Genomic DNA, 16,989 nt, shown 5'->3' with positions numbered 1-16,989 from the left:
TTATAGATTTTATCAAATTTTAGATACTAAATTATAATTTATCCTAAATTAAAATTAACTGTTACTTTAAAAATTAAAATAAGTGATAATTCTAAGAACGCTGAATGCGATGTCCAAAATTGAGCAGCTACTCTCTCTTGTTCTCTTTTTCTAACAAAAATTTTGTCTCTTAATCTCCTGTTAAATATAAGATATAGTTAAGGCATAATATATATATATAGAGATAGATGAAAGTATAATTAGTTATATGATATAATTATTATTTTATTATATTAATTTTTCATAATTAAATAAAAAAATCTAATACGTGTAATGTAAATAAACTTCAACTCAATTATGATTATTATTTCAATTTATTTCTTTCATTATTATTATTATTATTATTATTATTATTATTAAACAATCATTGCGGCTAACATTTTACAACCACTACCATTATTAGTCTATGATTATTATTATTGTTATCACTTAATTATTACTACCACCCAGCTTTATCACAATTACCATCGAGCCATTTGGCTCACTACCATTACCACCATTCAAACGTCACTTTTATTATTGTCACCACCATCACCACTCAGCTACTATCATCATTACCACCATCTAGCCATCATCACCACTCTACTATTATCACAATTCAGCTACTAATTATTACAGTTATTATCACTTTTTTATTTTTATTACCACAAGTAAACTAAATATTAAAGTAAAATTTACCACAAATTGCACTATTTGTACTTTTATTTTGAAACAAAACATAAAGATAGAATAACAATTACGTTATATTACATTGAATTTCGTCCTGCCAATCGAAGACCTTAACTGCAGCGAGTTTTCTTCCTTGTTTTGCGTTTGAGGCAGAGACTCTTCTTGTACATCTTTTCTTACTTGTTGTGACCCTTCATGCTGCATTTCGTCTCTATGCTCAAATTCTTTAGCCTTGTCAAGAGGAAGCTTGGCATAATTTCCTAATAGGGGAACGACTGCACGAGTGAAGTAGTAGGAAATATATCTAAAAAAACGTGGCCTAAGTCCAAGTGGATATGAATGTGCTGCAAACATCAGCAACATAACGACAACAGAGATGATTCCTGTGATGAGAGTATAGGAGCCAAGCCAAGAAACTTGGCTTACTCCTAGATGGATTGCAGCCATGAATGCCACAGACATCATGCAAAGAGCTAATGCAAAAAGAAATAATGAGAAGAAATAGACTATTGCTACTAAAAACATATCACTTATCATCATATAGAGGACAGAGAAAATGCCGATGACGGAGCTATAAAAAGCTGTGGTGTTGCATATCACGAATAATCGAAACATATGCTTGTTTAACATAGTTGACATTCCTTTTTCTTGGTGCTCAGAGCTATTATATCCACCAGGCACAGTTAAAGCAGCAGCAAAGGTCACTGTGGCCACAAGAGTTTGCAGCAGTAAAAAGGTACCAATCCTTTCTTTGAACCATTCAATTTTGATTGAATTTCTCCTCTTGGAAGTTTGCCTCTTTTGTTTGTGAATCATCAGATCTAAATTTCGACGACCAATACCAACAGACCACAAAGCACCATTTGTAAAATTCTGCAAAGTAAATCAAAGATTAGATCCTGATGCCTGATAGTAAGCAATAAACTTCCTATTTTGTATGAAATAATGGCTTAAATTTTCTTAAATGGTTTTGGTAAACTTGAGAAATTCTTGCCTAGACCTATTCATAAACTCAACACACAATATGTATGTAGAACCCACATGTAAAATAAGTGGGACCTAAATATTTATTACTGCGTACATGATGAATCAGGTCAAAGTAACTTTCAAACACATATATCCATCAGTTTACTGTGGAATCTAATACTAATAATTTCCATCTCTATTCTAATTCTATCTTTGTGATCTAAAAGCTATAATAACAATTATGATAACAAAGCTTTAATTTTAAATTAATTGGGGTGGGTTATATATCTTTGTTTATGTTTATAATAAAATACTCAAAATAATGGAAATGAATATGAAATTGTAAGTTGAAAATTAGATAATGTAGAAAGAGAGAGAGGATAGTAGAGCTGATAGCTCTTTCTATCCAGGATTCATACGTATTGGGCTCGTATCCCACCATTGGAGAACCTGGGACTGACATCAAAAGCTGTTAAGCTTTCATTGTTGAGCAGATTTATGTTTGTTTTCTTCTCCCATGTTAGAGTTAGAACAACAGCAGGATGGGAGTGCATTGCAGCCAAATGCAATGGAGTGTTTCCATTTATGTCTTTCTCATTCAAAAGCTTCACCAGCGTAGGAGTTTCAAGAATGTATTTCACCACATTATTTTTTCCACTCTTAGCAGCAACATGAAGAATATTCTGACCTTCTTTGTTGAGCAACTCTTCTGGATATGGCCATTGCTTAAGCAACTCCTTTATTACCTTAACGTGCCCTTTTTTGCTTGCAATGTGAATGGAAAGGAAGCCCTTATTATCCATTTCAAACATGCTACTTGGAAATTGGCTTGAAAGAAACCTAACTGCATCAATATTACCTCTGTGTGCTGCCCAGTGAAGAACATTTCTTCTTTTTCCATCTTTTAACTGCATGAGCTCTGGATTTACCTTTGCCATCTCTTCTAGCATATCTGTAATGTCACGAAAAGAGTTATGGAAAGTAGGCGGTTATTCCTAAATAAAATTCATTTGTTCTCGTATTGTTAATATCTCACATTGGTTTGATATCCATGAATGAGCAAAATGGAGGTTGCATTAACGATAAAGATCTTTGAAAAACTGCTAAAAAAAGATTGAATATGTGGGAGGATCCGAATGAATTCTGCTTTCATTTCCTGGTATTGACTTACATTAAGGTTTTTATAAAGTTTGGATACTCCTCCCTTAAAGTTAAGTTAAACCAGAGCCATTTTCTTAAAATGATATCAAAAATTGGCTTATTTTCAATTCAGTTAAATTAAACCGGACCCTTTTTCTTAAAATGATATCAAAAACCGGCTCATTTTCAATTCAAGGCTTAGGAATAGAATCGAAACTGGACTTACTGCCATTTGTATTTTAAACCCTAAACCGTACCTTTAACTTATTTTAAGTTTTGATTTCGATCCAATTCAAATCTTGAACTGGACCTTGACTGGTCTACTCTAATGCCATGTTGAAGTCTGGGCCCTAAGGTTGTGAGTAAACCCATCAAATTCTGGCCCTAACGTAATTTTGGGCTATTCTATTTCTTATCCTACTGTTGTGGACTTTGCCGCATTCCAACAAAATTTAACATCAAATGGCCGAAGGAGAAGAAGATTGACTGGTGGAAACAATTACCAAGGAAAGGAAAATGAATTGAGTAATAGCTAATTAAAGGGAGTAGAAGCAGGCTGATAGCCACAGGTACCTATTTTCCCTTCGATAATGGTAGCATGAGCTGGTGGGTTTCCTTCAAGCTTATTAACTAAATCACTATGCCCTGTTGGAGCTTGCAGAAGCAATCGAAAAATCTGAAAGTCGCCTATTTTGACAGCCATATAGAGAGGAGACCAGCCTTCCTTGTTCTGATAATACCACACTTGTGGATCTGCAGAGATCAAGAACTGAGCTACATCATGGTGACGATTCATCACAGCTTCATGCAAAGCAGTGTTTCCATGTACATTTTTTATCCTTTGTAACCCATGACCACCAGTACTAGATGAGTCTGAAGAATCTTTGCTAGGGAAATCTTTTCCACAGGATACAAGAATTTGAATGGTATTAAGCATGCCACCTCTAGCAGCAATGTGTAGAGCAGTATCTCCTTTGATATTCCTCTTGCAAATAAGCCAAGGAAAGTGATATGCAATGAGTTGGGCAATCTCTTCATTCCCCGAACTCGTCACCATATGAAGCAAAGAATTTTCCGAGGGGCCAAGTTGATTGATGATGCTTGACACACACAGTTTTTTCTCTGCTGAAATTCGTTCCACAGCATCAATGAAGCTGTGAACACTGGCTTCACTTGCAGCTTCCCGCAGGGAAGGATCCATGAAGTAATTATCTTTAGTAGCAGGCTGTAGAGATTGTTGCAATGCTTCTGTACTCATTTGTAGCCGCTTGCTCCTCTGGCCCCAGCTTTCTCCATTAGCTGCGATTACTGTTATTTTCAGATCGATCGAGCCTGCCATTGGTAAACCTCTTCGTGGATTTGAACTACAGAAAGAGTTCCACAAATGTCGCAATAACGTGTCCATAAAATCGTTGATTAATTCAAAAGACTTGACTTGGGTTTAGACTTCAACTCGAAACCAGACGACTCTAGACAACTCCGGTCTTACTAAACTAAAATTTATTAATTTATAACAATTTTTTATTTTGTTCAATTTAATAAATTTATATGCCTTAAATGGATAAATTACATCAATTATTAATTATTTCATACCAACTACTCAATTTTAATTTATTAGACTAAAATCTTTCAAATTTTTTTCATAAAAAGTCTTTAATCTGCAATAACTGATTTTCATATTATTTATTTATTAATATTAAAATAAAATAAATCTATAAATTATTATTTTTTATTTTTTATTTTTTATATAAAAAACTAAAATATTAATAAAATATCTAATTAATAAAATATTATTTTAAAATTTAAAATTTATTATTATTATATTATTATTTTTCCAGAACATTACAGATTATATATATTTTACTTAATAAAATAACATATATAATTAATAATTTTATTAATAAATTTAGTTAAAATAAAATAATTTTATTAATTAATTTAATCATTAAGATGAGAAAAAAAAATTAACAAAAGGATAAAAGAGTAATTTTATTTTTTTTAATTTAAAAATCTGTTACGACAGATCTTAAGACTTTTTCTTAAAATAAAATTAAAGTTTGAAAAATTTTGTACCAAAATAAAATCACTATATTAATTGAGTGACAGTTAATATAATTTATCCTGAATTAAATATATTTTCATTATTCACCAGCCATTTAATTAATTGTTGTTCTATTGTTTTTGTTACTCTATATTGCAATTATATGAGCTTTAGAATATGCCATGCAAGATTTAATGGATAACACATATACCTACTTAATTATTTTTCCATCAATCAATATATTGGAAAGCTCATAAGAAAATTGAAATTTTGATTGATTTCTCTTTCCAAAAATTCTCAATGACTTTAGGAAAAAAAAAAAGAAAATTTTTCAAAAAGTTATTGTATGGGTTCAAATTAATGTCATTGTCTTGTCAATTTTCAATGACCTTGTCAAGTTATGTTTTAGAAGTAATTTGTGCTATAACCTAAGCTTTATAGAATATAAAAATTAATTATAATTATTATAAATTAAATTGAAAATTAGGCTTTTTGAATTTTCTAAAGTAAAAACGGACAATATTTTATGGTCACTACAGCAGTAATATCATGAACAATATAATTTTTTATTATTAAATTTATGAAAAAAAAATTCACCAAATAATATTTTCTCATTGTAAATTTTACATTTGGTTTATAATCTTAAAATTATAAACTTTATTTCTCTTACTAAACTAGAGTTTTTTTTTTTTTTTAGTGAATAATATAATTATGAATAAATATAGGTCTTTTTGGAAGTTTAACTCTATTAGAACAGCATACACATGATTGAGATGAGAACTGTTCGAGACAGCAAATTTCTATTATGTGGAACAAGGCTGTTTGACACAATTATTCACAAGAACTTTGCATTAGCACCTCATATACACAAGATTTGAGTTACAGGAAACAATTTGTAGGAGTAATTGGAGATATCATCACAAATCTGTGTCACACTAACAAAGAATTCTGCATTCAATCAATCTGAGATGCCCAGCATGATATGTAACCAAAATTCAAGCAACAAAGGCAAGAAAACAATTTGATCAAGCATGCGTTGTGTTGACAGCACTCAGGTTAGATGCACAACTGGAGAGTAAACTAGATCCTGGACCAAGATAGGACGACAAATGCCAGGAAAGGTGTGGCCAGACCATATTGCCTCAGCAAGAAAGGAGTTCACTGCTCGTGAAGGATTATAGAGATCCCACCAGACATAAGCTGAAGGCTGATTGCAGGCCATATCTGCAGAAAGACAACCAATAATTGCACCGTGCAGACCAAGCCCGCAGCACGCATTATTTACATCTTCGAATCCTGCACCATGGGAAGAGAGACACAACAAATTAAATACATGATCCTCAAGTAGTGCTATTTCACTGTGCAGAAACTACCATATGCGCATGCACTGTTCATATACAGAGACCATGTAAAGCAAAAGCTTCTGGATTAGGCATCATATCTCTGTCTATAAACAACTGAAGTGTTAAATTTATGGAAGGCCATGATGAATTGGCATCTTCTAGAGTTTATTAATACAGCATATCAGAAAGATTTAAGATTCCTTAACAATAGATCATTTGTTAATGTGTCTCAAGAGCAATTTTGCTCAATCACTTTTATCTATTGACCTCAAATCAAAACCGGTTGAATACATAAGTTCACCCCTCTAAACTTTATTAAAAAATCCCCATGGCACCCTAAACTTTTAAGATATCTCATAACATACTTCAACTCTTGTAACCTTCTTATGACACAACTCCTATAAAGTGTAATTAAGATACACTTTAGAGAAGTGTGTCATGGGACATTAAAGTTGAGGGTGCCACAAGGTTTATTTATTTATTTTTTTAATAAAAGTTCAGGCGTGAAAAGGTGCATTCGGCCAATTAAAATTTTGCTAAGAACAGCAAAACAAGATGGCATTAGAAAGGAATTATGACCAATAAGGTCACAAACGACTTGAAATTTAATAAGTGAAAGCAAACACAACAAGCTCATTTTAAACACAAGTAACTGACAGTACTTCTTTTCTCACAGACCGCAGGTTTAGAATAAAAGAACTTTGGATTGTGACATAATCACTGTGTAGATTTTTTTTTTCCTACTTGCACAACTTCAAAACATGCACATAGTTTGCCATTGAAAGTGGTTAGTCCATAAAATTCTCTAACTACTGATTTTGAAACAAACATTAACTTGACGTTACATTGTTTAAAAAAATAGGATGATGATAAATGTGCTCATACCGTATTGTAGTGGATTGGTCATGATCTCCATAATTCCTTGGTATACATCACAGAAGATGATCTGAGCATCAGATAACTCTGTTTTTAGCTCCATAATATGCTCATCCAGTATTATGTTGTATTGCAAAACCAGCTCATTGATCTCTTCCACACAACCCCTTCTGGCATCAATTGTAGTTACATTATGCCATTCCCATACCATACGTGGTGTGCATCCCAGTGGCAATATTCCCATGCATATGATATTCCTAACATTTGCATCATAAAGGCTCTTTACTGCAAGAACCATCTGATTGACCAGAATCCGAGCATATTCTGGGCCACTGTACTTGAGCATTACGCCAGAAGAATTTCTAAGGAAGAGGTCAACATAGTCATCTCTGCCAAATGAGAGGTAAAACATGGAGGATCTGATAAAATGTTGTGCAGTTTCCTCGCTAAGCTGGAGTTGCAAAAACTGAAAGGTTTCAAATACTTGGCGTAGTTGTTGGTTAAGAGACTGATGGCTCAGACTACCAGGTTTCATGATTGTTGCATGAGCTGAACCATAATTCAAACTGCGTCTTATCCCTTCAATTGAGCCATTCTGACCATAAAATGGAGAGATATTTCGCAAGCCCATCTTTTCAGCTGCAACAACCATAAAATCACATTAGTTACTGATAAACTGCACCAAATATGTAGATACTACAACTAACCAATGCCAAAATGCTATGCTATTTCAAACTTGTGGTCGTATGTTCTAAAGATTACAGACTGGTTGGTCATTTTTTAACCATTTATGAGATGATATATTTGCATCTATATCTCAACACACAGAAATGTAACAGTGTCTTGTAGGATGATACATCCCCTCTGTCCCAGCCTAGAAAAGAGGGTGAATCAAGTGCAGGGTTGTTGGGAATAAGAATCATTGGTAAATAATTTCAGTACACGAAATAAAGATCATGAGAAAATCAAATGACCATTTGCTAAGTGCAGATAAACTATTGAATATGATCTCCCCCAAGCCAAATGTATTCTGCCAATAATCGAACTACTATGCTTCTAAGTGATCCAGTGTAACTGTTTTCTCACGATTCTTACTAGTATGTAGAAAGAAAAATTTAATGAAGATAGAAAACTGAATAAAACAGAAACAAAAACGAAAAATAAAAAAAAAAATTTGGATAAATTCGTATTGAAAAAGACATTGCAAGCAACAATATGACTTAGAAACTGAATTTAATCAACAGTTACGCTTAGTTTACAAAGCATGATTTGATACCAATTAAAGAAAATCCAAGACCCCACTTCTTGTATGAATTTTAACAAATAATAACCATAAATTTCAATATTTCAAGTAGAACAAAGAAACTGCATACTGTGTTTCAGGAAAGGGAGCCCAAAAGAGAGAGAATTGTAAACAAAGAGAATTGTTTCAGGAAAGAGTACCAAGAAGATAGGGAAGAAGCGTTCTATCGGAGCCATTACAGGGAAGCAGAGAAAGATTGCGATGAATGTAAGGGTACAAGGGAGTGCTGTCTCCACAATCAACAGAAGAGTCTCCCATCACGTACAATGCAGAGACATGAGCCGATCCATTTCTCATTAGAGAATATTTCTCAGGGATGATCAGTCCATGCGATACGCTACAGCTACAGGTCACACTCATCAAGAAAGCGAGAAGAAAGAGAAGAACCATTGTTCTTGATGCCGATGCTGCTGCTGCTGCCGCTGTTGTTATTGTGATCTCCAGGTGTTCGACGATGAAACTCTGCTCTTCTTTCGTTAGTTCCCGCCGTTTTGCTTTTCACTGCGCTTTCGTTTCTAAATTTCTTGGATGGAACTGTTACATAAAACCGTTGGCGCTTGTTGGCCAGGTGAAAGGGTGTTTTGAAAGAGCAAACTATGTAAAATTTATTATTTATTTTTTAAAAAAAAAACTTTACATATTTATGAATAAATAATCTTTTTTTTTAAGTAGATAAATTCAATTTATCATATTATTTATAAATTATATTGATAATATTATGTCATATTAAAATAATGATGGATACAATTTTTAAGAATATATCATGCAATTTACAGATGAATGGTTTAATTTAAAAAAAAAAAAAACTAATATTCAGTTGTTTTATATAAGTTACATGCTAAAATCAAACTTGTAGTACAGTAATCTAAAAGCCTAAACCAAATTTGTTAAGTAAAATATAAATTGGGAATTTCTTTTAAAGAACTTTTCCGATTGAAAATTTTGAATACAAGCAGCAACATTTATGCTTTGTTTATTTCACAAAATTTATTTTTTATACATGAAAATAATTTTTATTATTTAATTATAATATTAAATTAATAATATTTATTTATATAATATTTTTATATTTTAATAAAATTATTAAAATTTAAAAAATAAAAATTAATTTTCTCTTTTAAAAAGAAAAAATTGTTTTCTTTAAAACTAATTTAATTTTTCTTTAAATCAGAAAAAATTATTTTCTTTAAAACTAATTTAATTTTTCTTTAAATCAGAAAAATATTTTCTATTAGCAATTTTTTCAGTGTCTCAATATATTAAATATTTTCATAAAATAAATAAAGTCTTTTTTAATTATTATTATAAAGATAAGAGAGGATAATTAAACTTGAGTATTTCAAGTTCAACATATATTACTCCACCTGCCGCACATTTAAATTTTAAACACAGAGGCTAATATTTTCAATAATTTTAGTAATAATTCATATATTTTTTTATAACAAATTTTACATAATTAAATATATTTAAAAATAATTTATAAATGTGATAATCATTACGCTAGTACTCATTTTATATTTATTTAATAGTTTTCAAAATACAGCCTATTATGTAATTAATAATTCAGTTTATAAAATTACCCCTTTTGCATAAATTACAAATATTAAATCATAGTAAAATTTACCATAGCAGAATTGGCCCCAGCTGGTTAAAGACAATTGATTAAATCCTTATGAAAATTTAATTAACTATTATTTAAAAAAAAAACTTTATTATAATGAAATCAAAGTATATTAATTAAGCTATCATAAATTAATATCTAGCAAATATTCAATTATACTTGCAAGAAAACCACACATGAAAGAACACTGCAGGTAAAGTTATTTTGAATTTTCTTCCTTCAAAAAGCTTCTCTGTTAATTAATGGAAAAGGATACTCCGAAGACGAGCAACACCCTTAATCACAGACCAAAAAAACAACTGGCTTGTAAAATTCTTGCGTAGCTAAAATTATATGCAAGTCCTCTTCTAGCTCCCAGCTCAATAGTAAGCGCATCCCTTGTAGTGCAAGAGATTATAAGTTCAAAGAATTCTTTATACATGCATATATATAAATGACTTGAAAGTCCCAGATTCGAGTCATAAAAAACAGCCTCTTTGCAAAGAGAAAGGCTGCCTACATCAACCCTCAAGTGTGACACGTACCCAGTCACCCTTATACAAGTCTACATGCATTGAGGATTAACGATTTAAGCAACGTAAAAAATTCTAAGAAAACTAGAGCAAAATTATGGAAATTGAGTCCATGTGCAAGCATATCCACATAAAATTAGTGATCAAGCTCAAGCATGACACCTCTTGGGGGAATTCCAAGTTAGGAAAAATGATGACAAATGCAGTCGAGAACAACCAGTAATTGATAGTTGCAAAAAGATATAAACCATTCTAACAAGCACATCTTCAAACCACCATAAAATGAAACTTATCTTTAAAAGCCAAATGCTATTGGAAAAGAAAAAACCAACTACAATCAACAACTTGGCATGCTTAAACCATAATTGTATAAATCTGTTACTTAATTATCCACATGGTAGAGAGTCATTGCACCTAGAAGAATTTAGTAATTGCTATTTGTTGCTAAGCCTTCACCTTGCTACTTATTCCACGTTTGCCGTGCCAGACATTACTCCTATCTCCATGCATAGAGTTCTTGGCTGCCATAGAACACTGGTCAGTTCGTGCACCTTTGTTCATCTCTATTTGGAGCTTGCGCCTCCTCATCCGATTCTCCAATCGTATTCCTCTTAAAGCTCGAGCCCTCTGCTCAATTTCCAAAGCTTGTGTAAAGTTCCAGATCCTAACAACACCCTCCTCTCCTCCACATACAATACGGTCAGCACCAATGTCCACCGAAAACAAATTGGGCCCAAATCCATGTAGCATCCTTTGGGGTGGCTCCACACTGTAGTCCACATTTTTTACCCTTGAAACATTCTTTCCTAAAGAGCGTCTGCTTGTCCTTAGTAGTTTTCTAACATCTATCAATGACAACTTACCATCACTAGAAGCTGAAATCAACCATGGAAATTCGAACGCAAGGGAATACACAGGACCAGAGTGAGGAATCCAAGTAGCAACCTTAAAAACATTTGCCATGTGACGGTGACCTATGATCTCAAACATATGTATTGCCCCATCTTCTCCTCCAGTAAAAAGAAAGTCCCCTGTGTGGCTTCTTGCCAGAGAATAAGTGTTACCAACATGAGCATGATTAATGACAGTAAGCAGAGTCCCACTACAAGTGTCCCAAACATACACATCTGAACCTGATGTGCTAGCTACCGTAGTGTCATGTGGAGCTAGGCTCCATACCCAGTCACTATGTCTCAAGACCTTTAAGCACTTCAGAGAAGAACGATCCCATACACGAACAGTCATGTCCCAAGAGCCACTGTAAATCCTCATGAGGTCCAATGCAAGAGATGTTATTGGTCCCCCATGCTCCCAAAGTTTAAATTCAGTATTTGGGTCCTCAGAACCCTTAAGGTTGAACAAGTATGGGACCGCCTCCACTGCCCTCCAGCCTTGGATGAAACCATCAGTTCCACCAGCAACCAAAAGCTTTGTATCTGCTGCAACAGCTCGAATAGTGCAACCAAGGGGCCTTGAAGATGCAATAGATAACCCATTTTCCATGTCCCACATTCGAACAATAGAGTCATACCCAGAAGTAAAAATGAGCTTAGCAGAAGCCAAAAGGAAAACTGTTCTAACTGCTTCTGAATGACCATACAAAATATCGATGCTGTAACGACCCAAGAAAGTCCTACTCCTAAACTCTCTCTCCACAAACAATTCCTTCCATGATTTCTCATCTGAAAGCCCCACTCCCAGTGGTGCAGGCACCGATGGGAGTCCCCATCTCTCACAGTAGACTTCCTTCCAAACGTGGTTCTCAGATGCAAGCCTATTGAGAATGGTTGATGCACAGGAAACTATACCGAGCTCCTTAGGCTCAAGAAAATTAAGGATTTCACAAATCAAGGCCGGAGGAAGGTCGGTGATTGACCGGGGACAATTGGGCAAAACCTCATTACAAGGCAGCTGTTTTGAACAATCAGCTATTGAAATTGCCGTCTTGTAATCACAATCTAATATGTGGTTAGCAATTCCAGAATTTTTAGCTTTTGGATTCGAATTATCCTCAAAATTGTAATTTTTCGACACCTCAGTGCTTCCTTGGCATTCAAATGCCATAAAAAAGAATAGTTAACCTAAGCAAAAAATTGAAGGGAGCTGAAAACCAAATCCCTAATTCAAAATGCTAAAATTACTTAAACCCAGAATCAATTTAAACCCAAAATACAAAATTTGAAGAGAATCAAACGAAAACCCAAAGAAACCCTACAATTCAAAACCTACGAAACCCAAATAATTGAAGAAGCAAACTAGATTAAACATAAACTGAAAATCAAAACAAATACAAGAAAGATCAAATACTAATGAATGCAAGGCAGTTAGAATCAATTCAAAAAATCAAATGATCCTATAAGAAGAGAACGAGAAAACTTCAAGAAAGAAATCTAACTAAAGACAAATTAGACATTAATAGAATGATGATTGGGTTTCTTTAACGTACCCTCTAGAGATTCAAGCCCGATCGTCTAATCGATATAGTTTAGGTTAACGTGAAGGGAAATTTGGAATCTGGGAAGACGAGACAGAGATCAAGAACAAAGCAGAATTCTTTTTATGGGGGAGGATAATCAGACTATGGAAAATCACCGACTTAGAGGCAAAGTAATCTGATTTGACGGCCAAGATTAAAGGAATAACATTCCTGGGATGCTATGGTCCGTACGATTATTTAGGAGGTGCGGAGGACATAAGCATTTGGCTATGTGCTGTCTGTCGGTATATTCATTGTGGCGTGGAATCGGAGCTCCGCCGTGCCGTGCAACTACTTACTCTGCTTTTTTACAACTTTTTTTAATTAAATAATTAAAAAAATTAAAACTTTATAACTTTTTAAGATTTTAATCAAATTTTTTTATTTTGTAAAAATTTAATCCTTAAATTTTCATATTAATTTTTATTTTTATGAATAAAAATAATTTAATATTATTAATATTAATTTCTTAAAAAAAATTTATCCATTTAGTGATTTTTATTTTTTAAATAAAAAGTAACTTTTCAATAAAATAATATAAATAATTTAAGATTAAATTGATAACATTAAAAAAATTTATTATTATTTAAATTTTTTTTATTATTTAGCTTTTTTTTAATATTTGAGGGAATATTTCTTTATCTCTAAAAAAATTTTAATAATTATAAGTATTTCAATTAATTTTTAATATTTTTAATCATTTATTAGTATTTTTAATCATTTATTAGTATTGAAGTTGGGGACCAAAATCGTTTTTCGAGAAAAAAATATTATGTTAAATATTGTTAAAAAATAATTTTAAAAATTATTTTATTATTTTAATATTTTTATAATTAAAATTTATTAATTTTAATTTTAAATTATTTTTTAATATTCTCTTATTAAATTATTTTAAAAAAAAATTTTAAAAAAGTGACACCGACAGCTTCTATCAAGCAAACTCCATATAACATTACTATTAACAGAAATTTTGTAAATAATAATTATTTATTATATTTAGAAAACAAGTATTTGAAATTACATAAAACAATTATGTGTACTATAAATTATTAATTTAATATTATTATAAAATAAATTATACGAACTTCAAAAAATTAATTTACAATATAAATTATAATTCCATAATTTATATCTATAATAATGTATAATTTATATGAAAGGAAGCAAAACTTGTCAAATAATAAAAATATTTTTAATATATTATAATATTTATGAGAAAAAAGAAAGGCGTCAATTAATTTTAAAAAGCTTTTTTATTTTTAATTTTTATTTAACTTAATTCCATTTACATTATTTAGGTAAAACGTTTATTTAATCTCTTTAAGTTATGTTAAATAGTTACATAAATATTTTAAATAGTTTGACGTATAACTAAGTCCTTTAACTTTAAAAACAAATTAAATAAGCCTTTTAAATTTTTATAAATATATTAAATAAATCTTTGAGGATAAATAAACCCTTCAACTTTTAAAAATTATAAAAAAAAATAAATTATAATTTACTTCTAATATAAATTCAACTAAGGCTGTTCATAAAGTTTTCATCCGTAATTATACATATTTGATTTACAACATCCAATTGATATCTGTTGTAGCATTAAGTAGATTGATAAATTATTTTTTGTCAAATGAATTAAGAAGTTTCTTTCTAAGTTCAATAAAGAATAATTTATCAATTTACTCTAAGGTGCAACAGATATTTACTGAAATATTGTAAATCAGATATATTGATGAAGACCTTGTGTATTAAAAAATTTTCATTCATGTTTTTAGCTGGATTTATATTAAAGGAAAGCTATAGTTTTTCTTTTATCTATTTTTAAAAGTTAAAGTGTTTATTTATCCCAAAAATATTAAAAAGATTTATTTGATCTATTTTTTAAATTTGAAAAGCTTGTTTGGACTCGAAATATTTTAAGAATTTATATGACAAATGGTCCATACTTTAAGGGCCAAAATATAAAAGTCTTTTTGCCAATTATTTATTGTCTCTATATATTGACAAAAAATTTAGTAATTATATATATATATATATATATATATATATATATATATATATATATATGATTTAGTAGTATTTTGTTTAAATTGAAATAATTGATCGAATTAAAATATAAGAAATTATAAAAATAAAGGTTTTTAAAGTTAAAATTATAATTCTAGATAATTAGAAAAAAAAATCTTTTAGTATATGCAAAATAATGTAATAGTATTAATATTTAAAAAGGTTTTTGGTATATCAAATTCACAGTGCTTAATTAGAGTAAAAGGGTTGATAATTATTAAATTTATAATTAAAAATAAATTAATAAAATTTCTAAATCAGTTAAAATAAAATTATTAAATTAAGTATTACGTAATACTAATAAATAAATTTATAATTAAAAAATAAATAAAATAAATTTCAAATTTAATTAAGATAAAATTATTAAGTTAAGAATTATTTAATGCCAATAATTAAATATATAATTAAAAAAAGTTAAAAAGAAATTTCAAAATTAGTTAAGATAAAATTAATAAGTAAAACACTATCTAATACCAATAATTAAATTTATAATTAGAAAAAGTAAATTAAAAAATTTTTTAAGTAAAATTATTATTTCTTAATTATATTAAATGTCAATTTTGATTAATAGTTTTTATGTTTTAGCTATGTTTTTCTACATTAATGTGAATTATAAATATATATTTCTTTTATTTTAAAAAAAATTAAAATTTAGATATTCACATATTTTTAAGAATTATAAAGTACTCATATTTTATTTTTAATGAAGTGTTTGTGTTCGACATTTTTCTATATAATATTTTATTTGATATTATACTATTACATATATATGTATTTGTATATATTAAAAAAAATATTACTTGAAAACTTTTATATTAAATATGTTATATATTTTGAAATAAAATTATTAAGTTAAGGATTACCAAATACCAATAATTCAATTTATAAAGAAAATAAATTAAAACAAAATTTTAAATATTTTAAAATTTATAAATTCTAAAAATTTTACATGTAACACCCCTAATTTTTAAATTTATTATTTTGTGAGTAATATTAATATTTTATTTTATTTAAATTTTAGGAAATTATTTGAAATTTTTCGAATTTTAGAAATCGGGTTCGATTTTTCGAAAATATAAAACTTTTAAAGATCATGTGGCAAAACTAAAAATATATTTAGACTCTACGAATTTTTCTGAGTTTTCTAGAATTTTTTTGAAATTTTTGGGCCTCATTTTCGGTCCCAAGGCAAAGTAAAAATTTAAAATTTTGTATCTTGAATCGGACCAGCAAAATTGAACTGGACTGGATCGGACCATTCGAATTGGACAGGCTTTTTTCTTTCTTTTTCTTCTCCCCGCGTGTTCCCGTCGCCCTTCCTCTCTCTCCCATTTTCTCTCTCCTCCCTCCTCCCCAAGCCTCGCCGTCGCCACTCAGCCCTCCCCACCTCGCCTTGTGCCCAGATGCCTCCCCACGGACGACGTCAGTGCGAAAACGCCCGTGAAAGCTCACCTGCACGCGCGCGCCATTTCGGCTTCCCGGCCAAAATCCGGTCGATTCGGCCACCGTTGGGGTCAGGTCTTGTGTCTAAACTCATTTACACATCGAGAGCTTTCCATAGATACCAATAACACCAATATCCATTGAGCAGTTTGCCCAATTTTTGTTCTGGAAGTTTTAGCTCATTTCGATTTTTGGGCTAAATTTCTCACAAACCGTGAACCCCACGAGAAAACCGAGAGTACCAGAGCGCTCCACTCGTCGAGAGCTTCGCGGCAATATAAATTTCAAAATTTTTTGACACCGTTTTTCGGTGGATCCCACGAAACTTCATAGTATTTTTCTGAGTATTAAATGAGCTTAAAAAATTCCGTAAAAATTATATAGTAACCCCCATGTTGTAGGCTTCGTGTAGGTACCTTCAATTCGCGAAAATTCGACAGTTGGCCTAGTTTGTGAATTTCCGGCCAGACAGACAGGCTATCAAAAAAGTCTCGGA

General features: G+C 30.8%; 3 protein-coding genes across 3 annotated transcripts; all 3 read right to left on the bottom strand.

Annotated features, from left to right (window-relative positions):
* Window positions 1–655: 655 nt before the first annotated feature.
* Window positions 656–4,238, bottom strand: LOC110646328 (protein ACCELERATED CELL DEATH 6). Its single transcript, XM_021799731.2, has 3 exons — window positions 3,388–4,238; window positions 2,094–2,626; window positions 656–1,581 (listed from the first exon to the last, which is right to left on the bottom strand). The coding sequence occupies exons 1-3, from the start codon at window positions 4,217–4,219 to the stop codon at window positions 781–783; spliced, it is 2,166 nt and encodes a 721-aa protein (XP_021655423.2). The 5' UTR covers window positions 4,220–4,238; the 3' UTR covers window positions 656–780.
* Window positions 4,239–5,636: 1,398 nt separating this feature from the next.
* On the bottom strand, window positions 5,637–8,928 carry LOC110646331 (GDSL esterase/lipase At1g71250). The gene is made up of 3 exons (XM_021799734.2): window positions 8,518–8,928; window positions 7,084–7,713; window positions 5,637–6,151 (listed from the first exon to the last, which is right to left on the bottom strand). Exons 1-3 carry the CDS (start codon window positions 8,765–8,767, stop codon window positions 5,907–5,909), a joined length of 1,125 nt encoding a protein of 374 aa, XP_021655426.2. The 5' UTR covers window positions 8,768–8,928; the 3' UTR covers window positions 5,637–5,906.
* A 1,860-nt stretch (window positions 8,929–10,788) lies between these two features.
* On the bottom strand, window positions 10,789–13,226 carry LOC110646329 (F-box/WD-40 repeat-containing protein At5g21040-like). Its single transcript, XM_021799732.2, has one exon. It carries the CDS (start codon window positions 12,572–12,574, stop codon window positions 10,955–10,957), a length of 1,620 nt encoding a protein of 539 aa, XP_021655424.2. The 5' UTR covers window positions 12,575–13,226; the 3' UTR covers window positions 10,789–10,954.
* Window positions 13,227–16,989: the final 3,763 nt, after the last annotated feature.

This window comes from Hevea brasiliensis, chromosome 1, assembly GCF_030052815.1.
Source record: "Hevea brasiliensis isolate MT/VB/25A 57/8 chromosome 1, ASM3005281v1, whole genome shotgun sequence".
NCBI lineage: Eukaryota > Viridiplantae > Streptophyta > Magnoliopsida > Malpighiales > Euphorbiaceae > Hevea > Hevea brasiliensis.
Note: the sequence above shows the minus strand (reverse complement) of the source record. Positions and strands in the feature narration are given on the sequence as shown.